Below are 23,089 nucleotides of genomic sequence, written 5' to 3' on the forward strand. Positions count from 1 at the left end.
ATTAGCCCCCAGGGCAAATGAGAATTCCCATTCCTTTATTTTGAAGCAATTTGCAATTGCATTCTTCTCATTTTCTCTTTTATAAGGTTAGAATTGCTTATTTCTATTTAAGTCCTGATCATTATTACTTTTCATTGATTCAAATATTAATTTCATGCCAACAATGACACAGGCATAAAAGATTACTATAAAAATAACTACTTAAAATATGTATTTCCAGTGGCTATATTGTATTTATATATATTTTTTGAAATATAATTTTTAAATGATATTTCAGAGACAAAAAAAAAGAAATGTTATGACTGGAAGAGACCATAGAGATCTCCTAATACTTTCAATTTAAAAATAATGAAGCATTTTGGAGCTAATTTTCTTCTATAAATCCAGCTCATTCAAAAACAATCATAGTCATTACCTTGCTTGTCTTATATTTGTTTTATTTACTAAAATCACTAACTTATGGAGAGCCAGACTATCTGATCAGGAGACAAGGAGACTTTTCTGGATTGTTTCTAGTCTGCGAGGGAATAAAGGAAATGGCTTTCTAGTCCCTAGGCTCTGCCTTCCTGATTTTCACTTACATCGCCTTTCTGAAAACAAGTGGGAAATAACACAAATCAAAAACTTATGTGTTTCATTAAGCATTTCAGGCAATTGGCCAACATTTCAAACAATTTCACATTATATTATTACCTTTTCTTTTTTACAATTACTCCCTCTATTTATCTATTATTATAGGTCATTTATTTTAGCACATTTCTGTCATAATTTTGTCACATTTATTTCAAATATCTGAAAATATTTGTGTTGGCACTTAATTATTTAATAGAAGATATCAGATACTACATTACTGTTAATAAATTGAAAAGACTGAGAAGCATTTTCCTGACCCACAAGAAATAATAAAACCTGTGAAGACCAAAAGAAAGTAAGAAGTTCACTCATTACATTTAGAAACTAAAAATAGGAGACACAAACTTTTTCAGTAATTACAAAAATATATATAGGGCCAGGCAAGTTGGTTTACAATTGTAAATACACAAAATGCAGAGTTTACTCTTGTATTATTATTTATTATATATATTTATTAATTATTGTTTTACTTACTACTAACAACTGTAGACCTACTTTCCCCAACCCCTGTATTAAATATGCTTAATTTCACAATATGAGAGATAGGAGATGAAAGAGTACTTTGGCCACAATTATTGTTTGTAAAAGGATTCACCACTTTTTAAAAAGTAATTAACTGTGATTAGGTGGCCCTGTCTGGTTGGCTCAGCAGTAGAGCGTCGGCCTGGTGTGTGGAAGTCCCGGGTTTGATTCTCGGCCAGGGCACCCAAGAGAAGCACCCATCTGCTTCTTCACCCTTCTTCCTCTCCTTCCTCTCTGTCTCTCTCTTTCCCTCCTGCAGCCAAGGCTCCATTGGAGGAAAGTTGGCCCAGGTACTGAGAATGGCTCCATGGCCTCTGCCTCAGGTACTGAGAATGGCTCCATGGCCTCTGCCTCAGGCGCTAGAATGGCTCTGGCTGCAGCAATGCCCCAGATGGGCAAAGCATCACCCCCTGGTGGGCATGCTGGGTGGATCCCGGTGGGCACATGCCAGAGTCTGTCTGACTGCCTCCATGCTTCTAACTTGGGGAAAATACCAAAACCAAAAACCAAAAAAGAAACCAAACAAACAAAAAACTGTGGTTAGGACATTAACTGATCTTTATTCTTTTTTTTTTTTTTAATTTTTTTTTTTAATTTTATTTCATTTTTTTTTAATTTAATTTTTTTTTTTAGTTTATTCATTTTTAGAGAGAAGAGAGAGAGGATAGAGAGAGACAGGGGGGAGGAGCTGGAAGCATCAACTCCCATATGTGCCTTGACCAGGCAAGCCCAGGGTTTCGAACCGGCGACCTCAGCATTTCCAGGTCGACGCTTTATCCACTGCACCACCACAGGTCAGGCCCTGATCTTTATTCTTAAAGCTCCTGGGAATCAGACCTGCACTGAGTGCTGATATATGCTTCACATTCTCTGAAGAAAAAAGATCTCAACATTTATACCTGGGCCACAGTAACATTAATCACAACAGTATTGTTTCAAAGCCTAAATAAGTCAGCCATATTCTACCAAAAGAGAAGGGAAAGTTCCTTTGTAGGTGTTATTTACCCTGGAACAGAAAACCCACAGAATTTTGGAGTTAAAAAAAGATGTTAGTTCAGCCTGACGAGGCGGCGGCGCAGTAGATAGAGCGTTGGACTGGGATGCGGAGGACCCAGGTTTGAGACCCCCGAGGTCGCCAGCTTGAGCATGGGCTCATCTAGTTTTAGCAAGGCTCACCGGCTTGATCCTAAGGTCACTGGCTCAAGCAAGGGATCACTCAGTCTGCTGTAGCTCCCCAGTCAAGGCACATATGAGAAAGCAATCAATGAACAACTAAGGTGCTGCAACAAAGAACTGATGCTTCCCATCTCTCTCCCTTTCTGTCTGTCTATCCCTATCTCTCTCTCTCTCTCTCTCTCTCTCTCTCTCTCTCTCTTTTACAGAGACAGAGAGTCAGAGAGAGGGATAGACAGGGACAGACAGACAGGAACGGAGAGAGATGAGAAGCATCAATCATCAGTTTATCGTTGCGACACCTTAGTTGTTCATTGATTGCTTTCTCATATGTGCCTTGACTGTGGGGCTTCAGCAGACTGAGTAACCCCTTGCTCAAGCCAGCGACCTTGGGTCCGAGCTGGTGAGCTTTGCTCAAACCAGATGAGCCTGCGCTCAAGCTGGCAACCTCGGGGTCTCAAACCTGGGTCCTCCGCATCCCAGTCTGACACTCTGTCCACTGCACCACCGCCTCGTCAGTCTCTGTCCCTCTCTCTGACTCTCTTTGTCTGTCACCAAGAAAAAAAAAAGACATTAGTTCATTCTTGTATAACTCTTTCATTTCAACTTGAGGAAACAAGCCTAGAGAAGTAAACTCTAGTAGCTACAAAGGTGTGAGTGTATGTGTGCATATGTATTTGTACTTGGTCTGGTAACTAGCTATAAACTCTCCCTACATAAGGAAGTGGGCTTAGACACATAGCTTTATATTTGGGTTAATGAAAGAAAATTTACTCAGAAATGAGGGTTGATATTAAAATGGTTTATAAAGAAAGCTTGTGTATGTCTTACAAGGACAAAGTTGGATGGCCTTAGAGCACTGTTATTCTAAGATTTGCAGATTTTTAACTACCTGGGCTTTATACCTACCCAAAAGAGAAAAGACTAAGTAGGCAAAAAGTTAATCTCTTCTTTGCTTTTCTTTTTCTTGTTGTTTTTTTGTTTGTTTGTTTTCTTTTGTGTGTATGTATTTTTCTGAAGTGAGAAGCGGGAAGGCAGAGAGACAGACTCCCACATGCGCCCGACCGGGATCCACCCAGTATGCCCACTAGGGGGCAATGTTCTGCCCATCTGGGGCATTGCTCTGTTGCAACCGGAGCCATTCTTGCACCTGAGGTGGAGGCCATGGAGCCGTCCTCAGCGCCCAGGCCAACTTTGCTCCAGTGGAGCCTTGACTGAGGGAGGGGAAGAGAGAGAGAGAGAGAAAGGAGAGGGGGAAGGATAGAGAAGCAGATGGGCACTTCTCCTGTGTGCCCTGTCTGGGAATGGAACCCGTGACTTCCACACGCCGGGCCAGCACTCTACCACTGAGCCAACCAGCCAGGGCTTCTTTGCTTTTCTTATAAATTAATTTTGTTCATTCACTAAATCTTCATTGAATGACTAATAAATTAATATTAAGTCTTACACACACACACACACACACACACACACGTTGAGTCACATTCTTTTTTTTTTTTTTTTTTTTGTATTTTTTCTGAAGCTGGAAACGGGGAGAGACAGTCAGACAGACTCCCGCATGCACCCGACCGGGATCTACCCGGTACGCCCACCAGGGGGGGCGCTCTGCCCACCAGGGGGCGATGCTCAGCCCCTCCAGGGCGTCGCTCTGCCGCGACCAGAGCCACTCTAGCGCCTGGGGCAGAGGCCAAGGAGCCATCCCCAGCGCCCGGGCCATCTTTGCTCCAATGGAGTCTTGGCTGCAGGAGGGGAAGAGAGAGACAGAGAGGAAGGAGGGGGGCGGGGTGGAGAAGCAAATGGGCGCTTCTCCTATGTGCCCTGGCCGGGAATCGAACCCGGGTCCCCCGCCCGCCAGGCCAACGCTCTACCGCTGAGCCAACCGGCCAGGGCCTTGAGTCACATTCTTGGTTTGACATAACCAGAATAGTTTCTGGCCTCAGGATCTTCCAAACTAAAATGATTTTGTTTGCCATTGATACTAGAAAAAGAAGTAACTTCTGTGTGGAGACAGCTTTAAAATAGTAGAGTTATTTATATGTATTTTTTCTTTCAGGTCAAACACAATTCAAAGTAGTAATCAAATCCCTTTCACCTAAAGAATTAGTCCGAATTCATGTTCCTAAACCTTTGGACAGGAATGATGGAACATTTTTGATAAGATACAGGATGTATGAAACTGTCAATGAAGGGCTGAAGATCGAGGTCCTTTACGGTGATGAACATGTAGCCCAGTCTCCCTATATTTTGAAAGGTGAGTATTACGCAATCCAGAACCAGCCTCATGTGTGGGTCCTATGCCTTTCAGAATGGGTTATGATGACCTTGAAGTCATATGTAATAAGGAAAAGAAAATTAAGTAATTTAATGAGATTTAAACGATAAAAAAAATATTGAATATTTATCTAGGTAGTTCCCATTTCCAGTACTCCTCATTCTTTGCACAAGGTAACTTGCATTATGATGTAGGCTATATTGGGAGAGAGCATGTGCTGTACTAGGTTGTCTAGGAGGGCGCAGAAAGTGAAAACCCAGGACTCTGACATAACTACTTTACCACTGACGTGTTTAGAGTAGATTTTCCCAGTCTGGATAATTTCAGAATTCACCAAGAAGTCATCCCGTGTTCACCTCAGGGACAGAAACTACTCTCTGCTTCGTGCTGATTAATAAAGTGTGGCATTGGATGTATTTTGCCTTCCCTAGGACCAGTGTACCACGAGTACTGTGAGTGTCCAGAAGAGGATCCTCAGGCCTGGCAGAAAACTCTTTCTTGTCCAACTGAAGAACCACAGATTGCAAAGGACTTTGTTTCTTTCCCCAGCATCAATCTCCAGCAGATGTTAAATGAAATTCCAAAAAGGTTTGGGGAAGAGAGGGGTGCCATTGTTCATTACACGATTCTCAATAACCACATCTACCGGAGATCTTTAGGGAAATACACAGACTTCAAAATGTTCTCAGATGAGATTTTGTTATCACTGGCAAGAAAGGTATGAGAATGAATTCACTGATTTAAAAAACAATATGACTTAATTATTTAGTTGTGACATTTAAATCCTTAAGAGAATAATGGCAAAGGATGGAAATGTGCATGTAAGGTGTCTACCTCCTAAGTATTTATAGCTTCTTTTATAGACCTACCTTTCCTTTACTATTTATATTAAGTGGCCTTAGCCTTCATCCCAGATAAGTAGGACACAGAGCACTTCCAAAGGTTCTGCAAACTCACAGACGTTTACAGCTTTAAGTTCACTTCCAGAAGTTCTCTGTTCCTGCTGAACATCCCTTCCATCAACATTTCACTGTCTGCAGCTGTTTTCTACTTGTCACCTCAAAATGACTTGAATGCAGAACACATCTCCTTGTTTTACCCTAAGCACCTCTAAAAGGTACTGATTATGGCACATTTTGTTGAAGGTTGGAGTAACAGAGAAAGGTTATTTTGTACCAGTATATAGTATAAATAAAATAAATTACTCAACAAATAATGAAAACCCTAACATTTAAAGTAAATATCCCTGTATTAATCAGGCTGTCAGTCAACACCCCACCACCACCACCACGACCAATTCCTCCATTCCGCCCTGCTTTCCCCATTTGCAAAATTCTTAAGCAGAGTAATTCAAAGTGATGTTTGTTCTTCTTTCTTCCTGAGCTTGTAAGTGATAGGGAAGCAATAAGTGAATAGTCACATCCCTTTCCCTTCTCTTCTGTTCCAGGTTCTCTGCCTGGTAACTGAGAAGAAATCTAAAAGAAATGAGACTCATCTCTGGTCTTAGAGCCCCTCACTCCAGTGGGACTTGTTTTTGTTATTTGGAAGTGAGGATGGGGTGTGCATACAAGTAAACTATTGTGCCACAACATGATAGACCTGTAAGAGAAGTAGGTACCTAGGTGAAAATGCCTTGGGAGGGCAAGCCCTAGAGAAGGCAACATTAGATCTGGGTTTAGGATGAGAAAGGAAAGTGCCAAGCGAGTAAGTAAGAGAAGGACATGCCAACGGAAGAGAATTACGTATTCAAGTGGACAGCATTTTTAGAGAGTAGCCTAGTTTACTGGTACATAAGAAGGTGGGAGGGGAGGCTCAAAGCTAAGCTGGAGCAAGATAGTAGGGCCTTGAATTCCAGCCAAGGCGTTTAGACCTTGCCCTAAAGGTTTAAGGTGTGTTAAGCCTGGTAGTAACATTAACTTGGGTTTTAGAAATTTGGGCAGCATCAGAACACTAAGTAAGCTGTTGAAACAATCTAGGTAAGAGATAGAAAGGCCGGAACTAAGGCATGTTCTGTGGAGGTGGAAATGGAGCAACAAATGACAGGATCAGAGGTAGATGTGATAAAGAGGTTTGACAGAGAAGGAAAACCAGGGCTTGAGTAGAACTTTAGATTCTCGCTTGGGCAGTTGCCAGAAAGGTAGCCACTTGTTCATACCTAGCTACACAATTTCAACTTATGTAATACTAAACAATTTAAACTGTCACCTCTGAACAGAGGTGCTGACTCCTGGTTAAGTGAATTGGCTATGCTTCATCCTTGATTATATGATACTACTGAGGACTGAGAGGTATTTTCTCTTTTGCTGCTATTTTCAAATGTTCAGTTTTATCAGAAATATTTAAGAAAGCCAAAGAACTAAAGCACTTAGTACCAAAGATTGATGTCTTACCAGCAGTGATGTTTATATTTTTGTTTATTTAGGTCCTTCTCCCAGATTTAGAATTTTATATTAATCTTGGGGATTGGCCCTTGGAACATCGAAAAGTCAATGAAACCCCCGGCCCGTTACCTATCATTTCATGGTGTGGTTCTCTGGATTCACGAGATATTATCCTTCCAACGTATGACATCACCCACTCCACACTTGAAGCAATGAGGGGTGTTACAAATGATCTCCTTTCTATTCAGGGAAACACAGGTAAATTCAAGTTCATTATCTAAGAACAAACAGAGATAAAGAAAAGTTTAGGGGGATGTTTAGTCAGGGAAAGTATATGTATATTTTAATAGCCATTTTTCTTATTTTCTAACCAAGGAAAAAGAAAAACAGCACCCTAAATTCTAACGAGGTTTCTTTAGGATTCTTCTAATCCAAAAAATTAAAGATACATAGCTAGGCTTGCAATGTCCAAACCTATCGTAAGTGATTCTCTTTTGAGTTGGTCGCTTGTAAGTTTATTTGAACATATGCTTTTGGTAAAACTGTCACTTAACTGAATTCTGATCCCATGCCTTTATATTGCTAGATGAAGTGAGATAGAATTTTGAAAAGTATAAAATTATATGCCTGTGTAAGAGAATATGATAGCAATATAATCTAGGTATTACCACCTCCCACACTTTGTAGGAAATTTTCCCTTTTCCTCTTTCTGCCCTTCTTGATTCTTTAAAATAGGAATCCCGTTTGCCCTGTCTGATGTCTTTAGGTTAATGGCATGGCATGCCTTTTTATTAAACTGAACTCCCTGAGTAGAAGAAACCTTGCCTTCTCTTTATAGCCTCTTTCGGTTTGTGTTTTGGTGGACTTATTTAGTAGACAAGACCAGAGACTCCTTGTAAACTATCTAAAGATAATGTGAAATTAAAACTAACATACCTTTTATTTGATAACAGTGAATTTCTGAAGAGTGTGCTAGCACAGTAATGAGTTTGACCCCTCTAATTTCTATGCTTTATGATTTACCCCTTAGAACACTGACAGGTGTTAACTAATGACCTCTCTTTAGAATAATATAAATAGATTTAAATTAATTATTCCAAAATATTTTCTTACCAGGAAGGAGAATATATATATATATATATATATATATATATATATATATATTTGCATTTAACAGCATATTATAAAAAGTCTTTCCTGTATTCAGAAGTGGTGTACTCAATTCTGCGCAACCTAAGGATTGAAGATGTGTGGGTGTTACTTAATGATATAGCTTGTTCTGGTTAACCTGTCTAAGAATAAAGTCTAGCTCATTTTTTATTATGAAGCACTAAAGATGGAAGAAGCTAAAGCCTTGGTGAGAAGGTTAAGTCACTGAATCTTTTTTTTGCTTTGAACTTGATCCAATATTATTTTGGATATGTTCTTATGTTGTGCAACAGAAATTTCAACATTTGAGTGAGCTCTCCCTAATAGATCAATAAATGAAGTTAGAACATTCTAATCCCATAATTTTTGGAAATAGAAAAAAAAAATACAAGATGTGTTGATGGTAAAAGAGCTTTAACATCTTAAATGACAATGTATAAGAGATGATTACACTTGACAAACAAAAGTTTCAAAGTCATAACCTTTTTTTATGGTGTCAAACCTCTAGGGCCTTCCTGGATCAATAAAACAGAGAAAGCTTTCTTCAGAGGCCGAGACAGCCGGGAGGAGAGGCTCCAGCTGGTACAGCTGGCCAGAGAAAACCCACAGCTACTAGATGCGGGAATTACAGGCTATTTCTTTTTCCAAGAGAAAGAAAAGGAGCTTGGAAAAGCTAAATTGATAGGTTTCTTTGATTTCTTTAAGGTATGCTTTTAAGACTTCTTGGGTGGGTATGAGGTGATAAATTTGTAAATAGCTGGGCTTGGACCGTCTGGTGAGTGGACACACTCTTTCTTTCTAGGTATGGAGAATGACAAAACTCGTTGTGGCTTCCTTTTGTTGTGTTTGTTCATTTTGTCTACCAAATTGCTCACGACTATATTTAATACTCAAAATGTAATCCAAGGATTAGCCTGGAGTTTGCGTGTGTTTCTTTGTTTTTCTCTTTTTTGTATTTGTTTTTAATAAAAGGGGTATATACATGTCTTTTACATAAAATGATCTCAAATGCCTTTTGTAAATTAAAAGAGTATAAATTTCATATAAGAAAAACAGGAGCTAGAATTGGGATTAAGTCCTACCTCTAGTCCTGCCTCTGCCAGGAGCCTGGGGCCTCCCCGCTGACTGCCTCTGCCCCCTAACTACACGTGACGCCTGCCCGGCTCCTTCAGAGCACAGTCGTGAGGTCCAAAGGAGATCAAGATGTGAACAATGACAAACCAGACTGGCTAGAAAACTCCTTGGTATTAATTTTTGTTTGTTTGTTCTGTTTTTTTGTTTTTGTTTTTTACAGAGACAGAGAGAGAGAGAGAGGGATAGATAGGGACAGACAGACAGGAACGGAGAGAGATGAGAAGCATCAATCATTAGTTTTTCATTGCGCGTTGCGACACCTTAGTTGTTCATTGACTGCTTTCTCATACATGCCTTGACCACGGGCCTTCAGCAGACCTAGTAACCCCTTGCTCAAGCCAACGACCTTGAGTCCAAGCTGGTGAGCTTTGCTCAAACCAGATGAGCCCTTGCTCAAACTGGCGACCCTGGGGTCTCAAACCTGGGTCCTCTGCATCCCAGTCTGACGCTCTATCCACTGCGCCACCGCCTGGTCAGGCGGTATTATTTAAGAAAAAAGTTAATTACTAAATTTCTGCATATATTCTGTTTATCTTGGTATGATATAAATTAAAAGAACAAGGGGCTTAGAATCAGAGAATAGGGGTTTACAAATTTCTCTGAACACTAGTTTTCTCATTTGTAAAAAATAGAAGGGAAGATGTTAAGACATACTTCACATTGTTATAATTGAATGAAGTTTAATGCCCATGAAAAGTGATGTTGAAGTGTAAATCAAAGTTTATTAACCCAACAAATATGTAAACAGAGCATGTACTGTGTCACCAGTAGCACACTAGTCCTTAAGCTTCCCCAGGTTTCTGTCTCTTCCACTCTAAAACTGAACTTTGACATACTGCTTTCTTTTTCATATTTATATGGGTATAAGGAACAAAAAAAAATGGATAAGTAAAATTTTAAATTGGTTATCAAGGCCCTGGCCAGTTGGCTCAGTGGTTGAGTGTCAGCATGAGAAAATCCTGGGTTTGATTCCCAGTCAGGGCACACAGGAGAAGTGACCATCTGCTTCTCTACCCCCTTCCTCCTCCTTCTCTCTCTCTCTCTTCACCTCCCACAGCCATGGCTCAAATTGTTTGAGGCAGTTGGCCCCAAGTGCTGAGGATGGCTCCATGGACTTTCCTCAGGTGCTGAAATAGCTTGGTTGCCAAGCAGTGGAGCAGCAGCCCTAGACACAGGGCTTGTCAGGGAGATCCCAGTTGGGGCACATGCGGGAGTCTGTCTCTCTGCCTCCCTGCCTCCCCACCTCTCACTTAAAAAAAAATTGGTTATCAATATTCAGTTTAATAAATATAAAACTTTTGAAAATAATTTTCTTATCTTATTACAGAAATCTTAATTCCCCATTACATAGACACAATTGAAATAGGTATTCCTAGGTCCTAAAAATTATTTATCATCTCATCTTTAAAATGCATTGTATTTCTTCAGATTGACCTGCTAATGGCTGTTTATGATTTTAAAACAAAGACAAAATGTCAGTTACAAAATAAAATATAAAACTGTTAGACAATAAAGTTAGAAAGTGGAAATTAATTCCATATATATATATATATATATATAGTATTACTGTATTGGTGAGAAACAGAAGCGAAGCTAATGGCTGTTTAAATTTTTGTTTATGTTTGTTTTCATCTTTTAGTACAAGTATCAAGTGAACATGGATGGGACGGTGGCTGCTTACAGATATCCGTATCTCATGCTGGGTGACAGTCTGGTTCTGAAGCAGGACTCACCATATTACGAGCATTTTTACATGGCACTAAAGCCTTGGAAACATTATATACCAATTAAAAGAAATCTTGCTGATTTACTAGAGAAAGTTAAATGGGCCAAGGTATGCTTTCTGAATTTTAGTTTCTTTAGGCAATAATAAATTCACCAGTTTTAGTTACATGAATCCCATCACAACCCAATTTAATTGGACATAGTTTAGTAAAAAGAAATGTCTTCTGAAATATGTATTCCCTTGATATAAGCTAATGAATCAATATCAGTATCATTTTGTATACCCTCCATCAACATTTTTGAGGATTTTTAGACTTGAAGTCCAGTGTTACATACAAATATAGATTTTTCTAAAGGAATCACTACTCATGCATATATGCACACACGCAAAAACACACCAAATGCAAATTACAGATTGAAAAGACCAGGGTTAAACACACAAATGCGCGCGCACACACACACACACACACACACACACACAAGAAAACATTTAAGTCAATATGATGCTCTTCTTCTCCACAGTTAGAAAAAGGCACAATTTCATAATGAATGCATGATATACAACACCCCAAGAATCACAAGTTTCCTGTAAAATAATAAATCTTTTTCAAAGGAAAAATATTAAAAAGCTATTGTTTTATTGTGAAACTATTAAAAGTTATCCTTCTTTTATAAGACTTTATTCTGTTTCTAAGTTTACAAGAAGCGATATTTGTTTATGGAAAGAACTGTGTTCCTAAGGCAGAATAATTTTTGTGACCCTTTATAAAGAGTCAATATTGTTTGCAAATGGCTTTTCCTACAGGCAGCATAGTAGAATATTAGCTATTTTCCCAAAAAATAATTAGGAAGGCTGACTATTCTTGGAACTGAAGGAACTGCCTGTGGGTATAATAACTGAATTTTTATAACAACAACAATATAGTCTTTCATTGGTAATATTTTATAACAGCTTTGGGACTCTGCATATTTAAATGGGGCTTTGAATAGATGTTATAACATGAATACTGATTCATTCTATTCTAGCTTGTATTTTAATATCAAACAGAGAAGGCTAGAATGGGGGGGGTACATAATGAGCCCTAAACTTCCCCAATATCTAGGAAAGAACCAGGATAGTCACAATAGAGGCTGTATGCAACTGTTACACTTTGTGGGGAGGTGGGTCTGTTACTGGGCCTGTGGAATAAGATACGAACATGCATGATCACGTTCATGTAACAGAGATGTCTAGGAAAGTACTTTGTCTATATCCATAGCCTTGTTCTTAAGTTGTATTTCAAAAGGTTCCATCTCTCCCATGCTGTTCATATTCAACCCCACATCTGTCTTATCCCACACTCACCTTTACTTTGTCTTTGGGTCCAGAAGCAATTTTCACTTATTGTTTCTTTTTAAACCTTTCAGGAAAATGATGAAGAAGCTGAGAAGATTGCAAAAGAAGGGCAGCTGACTGCTAGGGACTTCCTACAGCCGCACAGGCTTTACTGCTATTATTACGGAGTGCTGCAGGTCAGTGCGTAGCGTCCGTCTTGCTGGGTTGCTCATCCTCCAACCACAGGCTTGCCTTCCCTCAGTGCCTTGCTTCTGGAGTGAGTCAGGGTCAGCCTGTGCAACTCTGGTGACCCCAGGCCCCAGCCTATGGAAAGTAGGAGCTGCATTAAGTCCCTTTGTAGCCAACGCATTTTTATTTCCATTCAGTTTAAAACAGTGGTTACAGCCTCACAAAAATAGATGGACAGCTCCTCCTATCTGGTCAGTGCTACCTTATGAAATGCCTTATGGAATTCCTGATCTGGAAAATTAGAGGGTCAGAGAGGAAGATCATTAACATCTCTTTCTGCTCAAAATGTCCACCCTTTTGTTCTTCCTATCACTTAAGATTCAAGCTTTTGCTATCACAGTACAGGATGCAAAGCAAATATTTAGATAGCTACGTAAAACAAACAAATGTAAAATATAATAGTTCTGACACTTTGGGGCTAAATAACAAAATACTGTACAAATGCTTAGAGGGAATCCAAGGATTGGTTCTTTGAGTCACTCCCATGTGTTTTACTCATTAAAATCTAGCCAGGATGAAAATAAGAAACTATGTTCTTGTTTTTAACCTAAACTTATTTTTCTGTGGGCAGAAAAAGGTAAATTTCCTCAGATGCTTGTGAATACCAATCCGTCATAGAAAAAATTTAAAAATAAATTATATCACTTATTAGAAGTAACATTTCCCTTAAATGAGGGTTGTTCCCTCTGCTGGGCAGGTAGGAGTCTCCCTCCCCACACTACTAATTAGGCTCATATACTCTTGTCAGTATTTTGTTGGGTTTGGCCCTGGGCCAGCAGTGTGCAGTTAAATGTACTTGAAACCACTGAACTAAAATATCCAATATCTAGAAATATTTATCAGGGGCCAAAGTGGAATAACATTACACAGGCCTGTCACCATTTACAAAACCTGTGTGACTACAGGCCTAAAGGGAAGGGTGTGTGACACCACCAACTTTATTTTCAGGTGCCTATCATCTGATTTGAATATTCAGTAAGGTTCATTACTCATTAACACGCAGAGGATACATGCTAAGCAGTGCTGTTTGAAGGAGGCTTGGCTTGACATCCTTTTTGTAAAGGCTTCCTACCTACACATAAAATTGTGGATTAGGGTTCCTTGTTAGATTATAAACTGTTACTCTAGTACCTATGGTAACTAAAGTTACAGTGTAACTTTAGGACTGGAATAACCAGTCCAAACCAGACCTGTGGTACTCAGCAACCAGAAATGACAGCATGAGTGGGAAGGAATCGCGGAATGAAGTGTGGACTAATATTGCTGTTACCTTCAAAAACACATTTCAGAAATACGCTGAGCGCCAGTCCAGCAAACCTGAAATACGAGATGGAATGGAACTTGTTTCTCAGCTGGATGATAACACATCCATCTGCCAGTGCCACAGGAAAAGACCTGTAAGAGGAGAGCTTTAAGTCAGCCCGATATCCAGGCCTGTGTGTGCCGCTGCGTCTTCACTGCGAGCATTTGGATAGAACCTAAGCTGTGAAGAACAGTTTGGATGACTTCACCCAGAGCACTGGTTCTCCTGGTGGCTTTATATATTTATAATATGGATGGATAGAGCAATTTATAGTAAAAACTTGGTATTTTCTTTCTCTAAAAAGAAAACTTGGGGATCACAGTAGAGAGGCTTGTCAAAATATAAATAATTCTCTAGGAAACCACATACATCATATTTGTTGGCTTGTTTTTAATCCCTTGTTCATTTTCCCACTTCCTCTTCCAGTTATAAAGAAAAAAATATTTGTGCAGGGTTCCCCCACCACTGCATAATTTCTCTTCCTACAAGCTGCTTTCGACATTCAGAAACAGCCTCCATTAGTCATTTTTAATAGTTCAACTTTCGTGAAAAAGATCTGATTTTTGAAAGGAGGAGAGGGATGTATGGTATGCATGTAAACATAATAACTACATTTGTCTAAATAAGCTGTCAACATTTTTTGCAACACTATTTTTACTAATAAAATGGTGGAAACACTGTAAGTAGCCATCATTAAGCAACTGGCTAAGTAGATATGGATACATAAAGGAATAAACCAATAAAATGTGGTAGCTCTGAATGTACTATAATGAAAGATTTCCATAACAGTGGTCAGTGAAAAAATCAAGCTTTTTTCAGAAAAACTTGTGCAATGTGAAAACATTTACATAAAAAACAAAAATATATCCATGTGGTTGAAAGTTTGAAAGGATATTCACCAATATCTGAGGAGGGGATGTAGAAAGGGAATTTACACTTTCTGCTTTGTACCTATGATATTTAAAATGCATTTTTTACTATAAGTGTAAAATAAAATAAAAATGCAAACCTAGCAATAGATAATAAATGCACAAAAGATATATGTAGGAAAAGAAAATGGATATTTATATTTTCCATTATGCTGTTTTTAAATCTACAATGTCTAGAATTTTATATCATGGAACATGTTATATATACTTTTTAAATAAAGTAAATTTTGTAAATAAAATTTTGAAAAAGATAAATTTTATTTTATTTTATTTTTTAAGAATAAAATAAAACTGGGTTGTAACTGGGTTGGTCAAATTTTTGTAACTGGGTTGGTCAAATTTTTGTAACTGGGTTGGTCAAATTTTAATTCCATTATGTCATGAATAAATGAACCAAAACTTCTAACACCACCACTCATCCCTAATGAGTAGAAATCTAGCATTAGAAGAAAAGATATTTTTACATGACCCCTTATCTTATTTTTAGTTATTTCAGATGAAAATACAATCTGTGCTATGTCTAATTCAGGTTGCCATTATAACAAGTATACCATAGACTAGGTGGTTAAACAGCAAGAATTTCTTTCTTACAGTTCTAGAGGCTGGAAGTCTAAGATCAAGGGGCTGATCAATCCAGAGTGTGATGAAAGCCTGCTTCCTGGTTTGCAGACTGACACTTTCTTATTGTCTTCTAATGTGGCAGAGAGAGAGGAAGCAAGCTCTCTCTAGTCTCTTCTTATAATGCCCTGATCCATCATAAGGACTACACCCTTATGACCTAATTATCTGCCAAAGGCCCTGTCTCCAAATACCATCACATTGGGAGTTAGGGTTTTAACACTTTAGTTTGGGGGAGGTTGGGTACAAACTTTCCAACCATAGCAGGCAGGGAGAGGAAAAATGCTCCCTTGACATAATAAAGCCAAGGTTAGAAGAAATATGAATGTGTTGTTCCAAGGGAAAGGAAATCATCCTTGTGGCGGTGCAGTATGTTTGACTTCAAGTAGTTGAGGACAGAGTTGCTAGAGTAAAAATCCCTCTTTTGTGCACAGAATCACAATTTACCCTTTCCCAGCCACTGCTGCTCACACACACCAACATTCCTGATACTGAGCTCAAAGTTAAAAGTCCTTGTAAGTTAGATTTGCTTAGTAGAGCTGCATGGAAAAGTAAGCCACTAAACTTGACTCTGATAACCAATACTGCAACATTTCTTAGACACAAGGACAGTAAGAGACTGGGGTTTGTTTGTGCTACAGGACTAGCAAATCCCAGACGTGGGCAGGCAGAGGGAAATATGTAGAGGAAGGTATGACAACCAGAAGTGAAGGAAGGGGGTAAAAGAGAAAAAAAAGAAATATTTTTGTGAGCTATTCTGTTTCACCCCTGATTGGGTCTACTTCAAAACCATTTTGGTGCCTGACCAGGCAGTGGCGCAGTGGATAGAGCATTGGACTGGGATGTCGAGGACCCAGGTTCGAGACCCCGAGGTCGCCAGCTTGAGCGCGGGCTCATCTGGCTTGAGCAAATAAAAAATGCTCACCAACTTAGACCCAAGGTTGCTGGCTCAAGCAAGGGGTTACTCGGTCTGCTGAAGGCCCGCGGTCAAGGCACATATGAGAAAGCAATCAATGAACAAATTAAGGTGTTGCAACGAAAAACTGATGATTGATCCTTCTCATCTCTCTCCATTCCTGTCTGTCTGTCCCTATCTATCCCTCTCTCTGACTCTCTCTCTCTGTCCCTGTAAATAAATAAAAATAAAAAAAAAAACATTTTGGTGCTCAGCACCTGGATTTGGCATCAGACTCTCCAGGTCTCAGAGCTCAGTGTTCCCAAAGACACCCTTACAAACACCAAGCTCAGGTGAGGTCGCCAGCCCACCCACACTTCTGACCAAATGGCTAAAAATGCAGGGGTTCCCATGACCCCCTCTCAGGTTCATTAATTCACTAGAGGAATTCATAGAACCCAGGAAAATGGCATACTTAAATTATTAGAGTTTTATTTTTAAAGGATATACATAGGGCAAAGTCTGGGTGAGGGTTGAGGGGAACACAGAGCTTCCATCCCTCTCCCTGGGGAGTCAGAGCATGTCATCTTCCCAATACATCAATGTGTTTGCCAATCAGAAAGCACCAGTGAGCGTGGTATCCAGAGGGGGTTGTTGTTGGGGTTTTTTTTTGGGGGGGGGGGGGATCTTATGTAAGCATGATTGATCTAATCATTGGCCATATGACTGAATTGAGTCTTCAGACTTCCTCTTCTGCCAGGAGTTTGGACAGCTGAAAGTCCCACCCTCTAATCATGTGCTTGGTTTTTCTGATGACTGGTTCCCATTCTGAAGCTATCTAGGGGCCTGCCATGAGTACCTCATTAGCACAAAAAGAAACTTCTATCACTCAAGAAATTCTAAGGGTTTTTGAAACTCTATACCAGGAACCAGAGATAAAGACTAGATACATTCTTTATAATATCACAACACCTCTGAGGGCCTAGAAACGCAGGGCCACCTATAATATCATGAGGCTTGCCCGATGCCAGGGAGTTTAGTAGCAAGATTACCCTTACTCCAGAAGGTTTGGGACAAATGTCTGAGCCTTAGGGTTAAGATATGCTTAACCAAACCCCATTTAATTTAGTTCAGAGCATGTGGCAAGGGAATATTTATAACTAGGCAAAGAATAAGTCTCTCACTATGAGATCTTTTTCTTTTTTAGTGATGGGAGGGAGAGAGAGTGGGACATACAAGGAAAGATAGATAGAAAGAGAGAGAGATGAGAAGTATCAATCTGTTCTTGGGGCACTTAGGTTGTTCATTGCTTTCTCATATGTGCCTTGACCAGGGTGCTCCAGCGGAGCCAGTGACCCCTTGCTCAAGCCAGTGACCTTTGGGCTCAAGCCAGCAACCATGGGGTCATGTCTATGATTCCACGCTCAAGCCAGCAACCCTGTGCTCAAGCTGGTGAGCCCGTGCTCAAGCCAGCAACCTGAGCGTTTTGAACCTGGGTCCTCAGCATCCTGGGTCAATGCTCTATCCACACTGCACTACCACCTGGTTAGGTTCTCACTATGATTTCTAAGGGTTGTTATCCACACCTTTAATGTAAACTAGTGGGCAAGAAGTACCATGCTTCAAATGACAATGAACCAGCTAGAGAAAAATTAAAGCTGTTTCCCCTTCACCTTCTACCCCCTTAACTTTCTCCTCCTCAAAGGGTAATAAGAACCCCCTGCCATTACCAGTGTCACTAGAACCATTAGACTGCAGCCAGGGAACAGGGAACTGCTACCTGAGCAGGAGCTAAATGAGTTCTCTGTGGAAAACGGCTTGTCTTCTGCCCCATGTTCTTATCATTTAAAATCTAAGAGATTCACTAAGTGATTTCCTGACTTGAAATAACTTGGGGTGAAACAGAGATTTGTAAAGGGGGAGAATATTACAAGGTTCTGCTCTGGTTCCCACCATGAAAGTTATCTGTTTCTTCTTAGTAACTCTAGAATGTTTGTTAAGTGTAAGATACAATTTAGATTTACATAACTAAATCATCTGAGCCCTCATCTTGACTTTTGCTCACAGGTTCATTGCTATTAGCATTGTCAACTGATAAGCCCCTTTAAAGAAAGCAACAAAGCAATAGTTAAAAAGAGTCATGAAGGTGCCTGACCAGTGGTGACACAGTGGATACAGCATCAACCTGGGACAGCGAGGTAGCAGGTTCAAAACCCAGCTTGAGTAAGAGCTTGTCAGCTTGAGCATGGGATCATTAACATGATCCCAAGGTCACTGGTTCGAGTCCAAAGGTAGCCAGCTTGAAGCCCAAGGTCGCTAGCTTGAGCCCAAGGGGTCACTAGCTCTGCTTGAGGGCCCTGGTCAAGGCACATATGAGAAGCAATCAATGAACAACTAAAGTGAAGCAACTACAAGTTGATGCTCTCCCTCTCCCTTCTCCCTCTCTCTCTCTCTCCCTTCCCCTCTCTGTCTCTTTTGCTTAAAAAAAAAAAAAAAAAAAACCCAAAAAGTCATGGGGGTGAGGAAGATAGACTTCTGTGCAAAGAATTAGCTAATGTGCCAACTCTTTTCTCCCAACCTCTTCAAACTGCTAAACCTCGTAACATGAGTTCTGATATCTGCTGGCAGGCTCCTCTGGTCCTCTAGGCCACTTCAGAACTGTATATTTGACCCATCACACCCATCACTCATCTGTGACATTGTGGTTTTCTACTACATAAGGTATTTATATGATAAAAGATCCAAAGGCAGTCTTACCCATTGTTTGGGTTTGTTATAGTGCCAAAGCAATAGAGGAAAGAAATGGCATATAACTGTGACTCTTCTACCTCTTTTTCCCCCATAACATTAGTATTTATTGTTTTATATGAATACTGTACCAAAACCTCAAGCATTCAGTTTACACACAGAAATTATACAGTTATGGCCCTGGCCAGTTGGCTCAGCGGTAGAGCATTGGCCCAGCGTTTGGAAGTTCTGGGTTCAATTCCCGGCCAGAGCACACAGGAGAAGCGCCCATCTGCTTCTCCACCCTTCCCCCTCTCCTTCCTTTCTGTCTCTCTCTTCCCCTCCTGCAGTCAAGGATCCATTAGAACAAAGCTGGCCCAGGCACTGAGGATGGCTCCATGGCCTCCGCCTCAGGTGCTAGAAGGACTCCAGTTGCAGCAAAGCAACCCCCCAGATGGGCAGAGCAACGCCCTCTGGTGGGCATGCTGAGTGGATCTCGGTTGGGCTCACGCGGGAGTCTTTCCGCTTCCCTGTTTTTCACTTCAGAAAAATAAAAAAATTTAAAAAAAAAACCAAAAAATTATACAGTTATATACCACATCACATAGGCAGTGAACACATTGCATTCCACAAAATCCACTTTACAGAAATTTTAAAATTCTAAATATTAAAAGGTACTGCTGAAGAAACAGGTATACATTTGGCAGCTAGTAATTTTGACAGTGAAATTGCAGGTTGCATGACATTATATATGTGAATTTGAAAACTTTGAGTTTAAGGTGATCATTGTGCTTTATATTGCTCTGAAAAATATAACACTGGCTGTTGAAGAAGCATGTTCAAAAATACTTTAGAAAGAAATGTGTAACATTCACAATGTTCAGAAAAGCAAGCAAAAGGTTAAGAAACCCGCCAGTTCTTCTGAGATATTCTCATGTCATCTTTATAAGCATTCATTCTACAAAATAGTAACCTAATGTTTGAACAAAGTTCCAAGATAAAGTACATTTTCTCATAAATAAGGAAGTCTTTTTCTCAGGCACCTCAGAAGTAAAAAAAATAATTTTAGTTTGAACAGATCTCTGGAATGTGTTTAACTTGGTATGTCAACAGACTTAGGATTTCCAGGGTTTCACAAGGGCTAGATTTTATTTGAATTACTCAGAAGAGAAACAAATTGACTTCTGAAAGAGTGAACTCAATCATTACCAATAAAAAAGTATCCACTGTATTCATTTATCTCTTATAGAAACAGAAAAATAGCCTGACCAGGTGGTGACACAGTGGAGAGAGCATAGGACACTGAGAACCCAAGTTCAAAATTCCGAGGTCACCAGCTAGAGTGTGGGATCATAGACATGACCCAATGGTCTCTGGCTTGAGCAAGGGGTCACTGGAGCCTCCTGGTCAAGGCACATAGGAGAAAGCAATCAATGAACAACTAAAGTGCCGAAACAAGCTGATGCTTCTCATCTTTCTCCCTTCCTGAATCTTTCTCTTGCTAAAAAAGAAAAAGAAAAAAAAACACCAGAAAAATATAACATTTCCCCCCTTAGAATAATATTATGTATGTATATATGTATGTATATGCATGTGTGTATGTATGTGTGGGTGTGTGTGTGGATATATATATATATATATGACTTAAAGTTCCATTGTACACAGTCAAACAATATGTCTTTTGTTATTAACATTTTGTTCTTTATTTTTGTCTTTGCTTCTAACTGGAAAGTAAGAAATTTAATTTTATAAATGTAATACTACATGTTGTATAATAATAAGAAAAATAAGAAAGAAAAGTAGAGGATGATCCCTTGTGGCTACTTTTAAAAAGATACTTCTTTTAAAGAACTAAAAAATGTTTACATGTATTAAAGCAATAAAAATGGGTCTGAACCTATAACTAAGAAATTGCTGAATTCTTCTTTATCATAGTAGAGGCAAAATAATACACACTTGAATATTAACTATTATAATGATGTTTTTAGTAATTCAGACAGGCATGTCATTAAAAATATGTAGAGCTAATTTTTAAATTTCTCTCAAAATATTTTCCCATTTCATTCTCTACATTTAAAAATTTTTTTTTCTGAATTATTTACTGGCTTAATTCTGTAGTTTCATCATTTTAATTTTAAATTTTTGGTAAACTGTACATATGTTTACCATTTTAACCATATTTAAGAGTATAAGTCAGTGATATAAGTACATTCAATAATGTCCAGCTTTCTAGTTTTGAATTTAAAATGTTAAACATAGTTATACTAGGTTAAAAAATTAAGTACAGCCTAACCAGGCAGTGGCGCAGTGGACAGAGTGTCAGACTGGGATGTGGAAGACCCAGGTTCGAGACCCCGAGGTCGCCAGCTTGAGTGCAGGCTCATCAGGTTTGAGCAAAGCTCACCAGCTTGGACCTACGGTTGCTGGCTCAAGCAAGGGGTTACTCGGTCTGCTGAAGGCCCATAGTCAAGGCACATATGAGAAAGCAATCAATGAACAACTAAGGTGTCACAACGAAAAACTGATTGATGCTTCTCATCTCTCTTTGTTCCTATCTATCCCTCTCTCTGACTCTCTGTCTCTGAAAAAAAAATTAAGTACAAGTATACATAATGTTTTCATGATTATATTACTGGTTAGTATTCATCATGTTACCAGAACAAGCTGGAGTTCAAGTTGCCAGTCCCTGCTGAGCCCCAAATCATGGAAAATGGGGACCAAGTGGTATAAGAGTGTCTTTAATCAAGTTGCCAGCAACCTGAGAAGGCAGGGACTTCGGATACAAAGCTACCTTACAGGCCCTGGCTGGTTGGCTCAGCGGTAGAGCGTCGGCCTGGCGTGCGGGGGACCCGGGTTCGATTCCCGGCCAGGGCACATAGGAGAAGGGCCCATTTGCTTCTCCCCCCCCCACCCCTACCCTCCTTCCTCTCTGTCTCTCTCTTCCCCTCCCGCAGCCAAGGCTCCATTGGAGCAAAGATGGCCCGGGCGCTGGGGATGGCTCCTAGGCCTCTGCCCCAGGAGCTAGAGTGGCTCTGGTCGTGGCAGAGTGACCCCCTCCCCCCGAGGGGCTGAGCATCGCCCCCTGGTGGGCAGAGCGCCCCCCCTGGTGGGCATGCGTCGGGCGCATGCGGGAGTCTGTCTGACTGTCTCTCCCCGTTTCCAGCTTCAGAAAAAATACAAAAAATAAAAAAACAAACAAACAAACAAAAAACAAAGCTACCTTACAGTCTTGGCTGACTGGCCGGTTTATATGTTTTGGGGAGATTAGTAATTTATTAGAGCATGCAGTCAGGGAGCAGTGTGTGGGAGGTGGGGGCTCTGGTTAGCAGAAGAGCCTCCCTGGAATGTCTAATGCTAGTCCTTGATGCTATCTCCGTAGGGGCTAGGGTCTGGGAGCCATCATTACCTCTGGGAACTGTCTGCAAGAGAAACTCCCCACATTCCTTAGGAAACAAAGATTAAGATTTGTGAACTAATTATCTAGAGTACACTAGTTATCTACAGTGTCTTAACTCCCTACAGAAAATTCTGTGAATAAATCCTCTAAGAAATTATTGTGATTTAATCCTTTACAATAGCTACTGTGCATTAATGCATCAAGGTAACTACATGAAAGGGAACTAAAGCTCACCCTTCCTGCTTATTATGATTGTGATAATGATTTTTATTTATTAGATTTTATTTATTCATTTTTATTAGAGGGACAGGGGAGAGAGAGAGAGGGAGAGATAGAGAACAGGGGGAGGAGCAGGAAGCATGAACTCCCATATGTGCCTTGACCAGGCAAACCCAGGGTTTTGAACTGGCGACCTCAGCATTCCAGAGCGACGCTTTATCCACTGCGCCACCACAGGTCAGGCCTGATTATGATAATGATTTTTAAAAACTCTGGAAGCTCAGTGAATCACTCAATTAGCTTATAGGGAACTTCTTCAGTACAAATATTTTTATTATATAGGGATTTTGTTTTTTCTGGTGGTTTGCTTCTCCTAGACCTTCATCTTTCTTTACAAACTAATTGTATTACACATACCAGCATAGGAAGAAAATAGAGCTGGGCATTT

The 23,089-nt window shown here is 39.9% G+C and overlaps 1 protein-coding gene across 2 annotated transcripts in view; it reads left to right on the plus strand.

Moving 5' to 3' along the window:
* LOC136315591 (protein O-glucosyltransferase 3) overlaps positions 1-15,040 on the plus strand; it is a 112,342-nt gene extending 97,302 nt beyond the window's left edge. For both annotated transcript variants that reach the window (XM_066247348.1, XM_066247356.1), the window contains 7 exons: positions 4,382-4,579; positions 5,032-5,318; positions 7,023-7,239; positions 8,639-8,835; positions 10,904-11,098; positions 12,397-12,501; positions 13,843-15,040. In XM_066247348.1, coding sequence (XP_066103445.1) covers positions 4,382-4,579; positions 5,032-5,318; positions 7,023-7,239; positions 8,639-8,835; positions 10,904-11,098; positions 12,397-12,501; positions 13,843-13,968 — 1,325 coding nt within the window. In that variant the 3' untranslated portion in view covers positions 13,969-15,040. The remainder of the gene's footprint in view (positions 1-4,381; positions 4,580-5,031; positions 5,319-7,022; positions 7,240-8,638; positions 8,836-10,903; positions 11,099-12,396; positions 12,502-13,842) is intronic.
* Positions 15,041-23,089: the final 8,049 nt, after the last annotated feature.

This window comes from Saccopteryx bilineata, chromosome 1 (assembly GCF_036850765.1).
Source record: "Saccopteryx bilineata isolate mSacBil1 chromosome 1, mSacBil1_pri_phased_curated, whole genome shotgun sequence".
NCBI lineage: Eukaryota > Metazoa > Chordata > Mammalia > Chiroptera > Emballonuridae > Saccopteryx > Saccopteryx bilineata.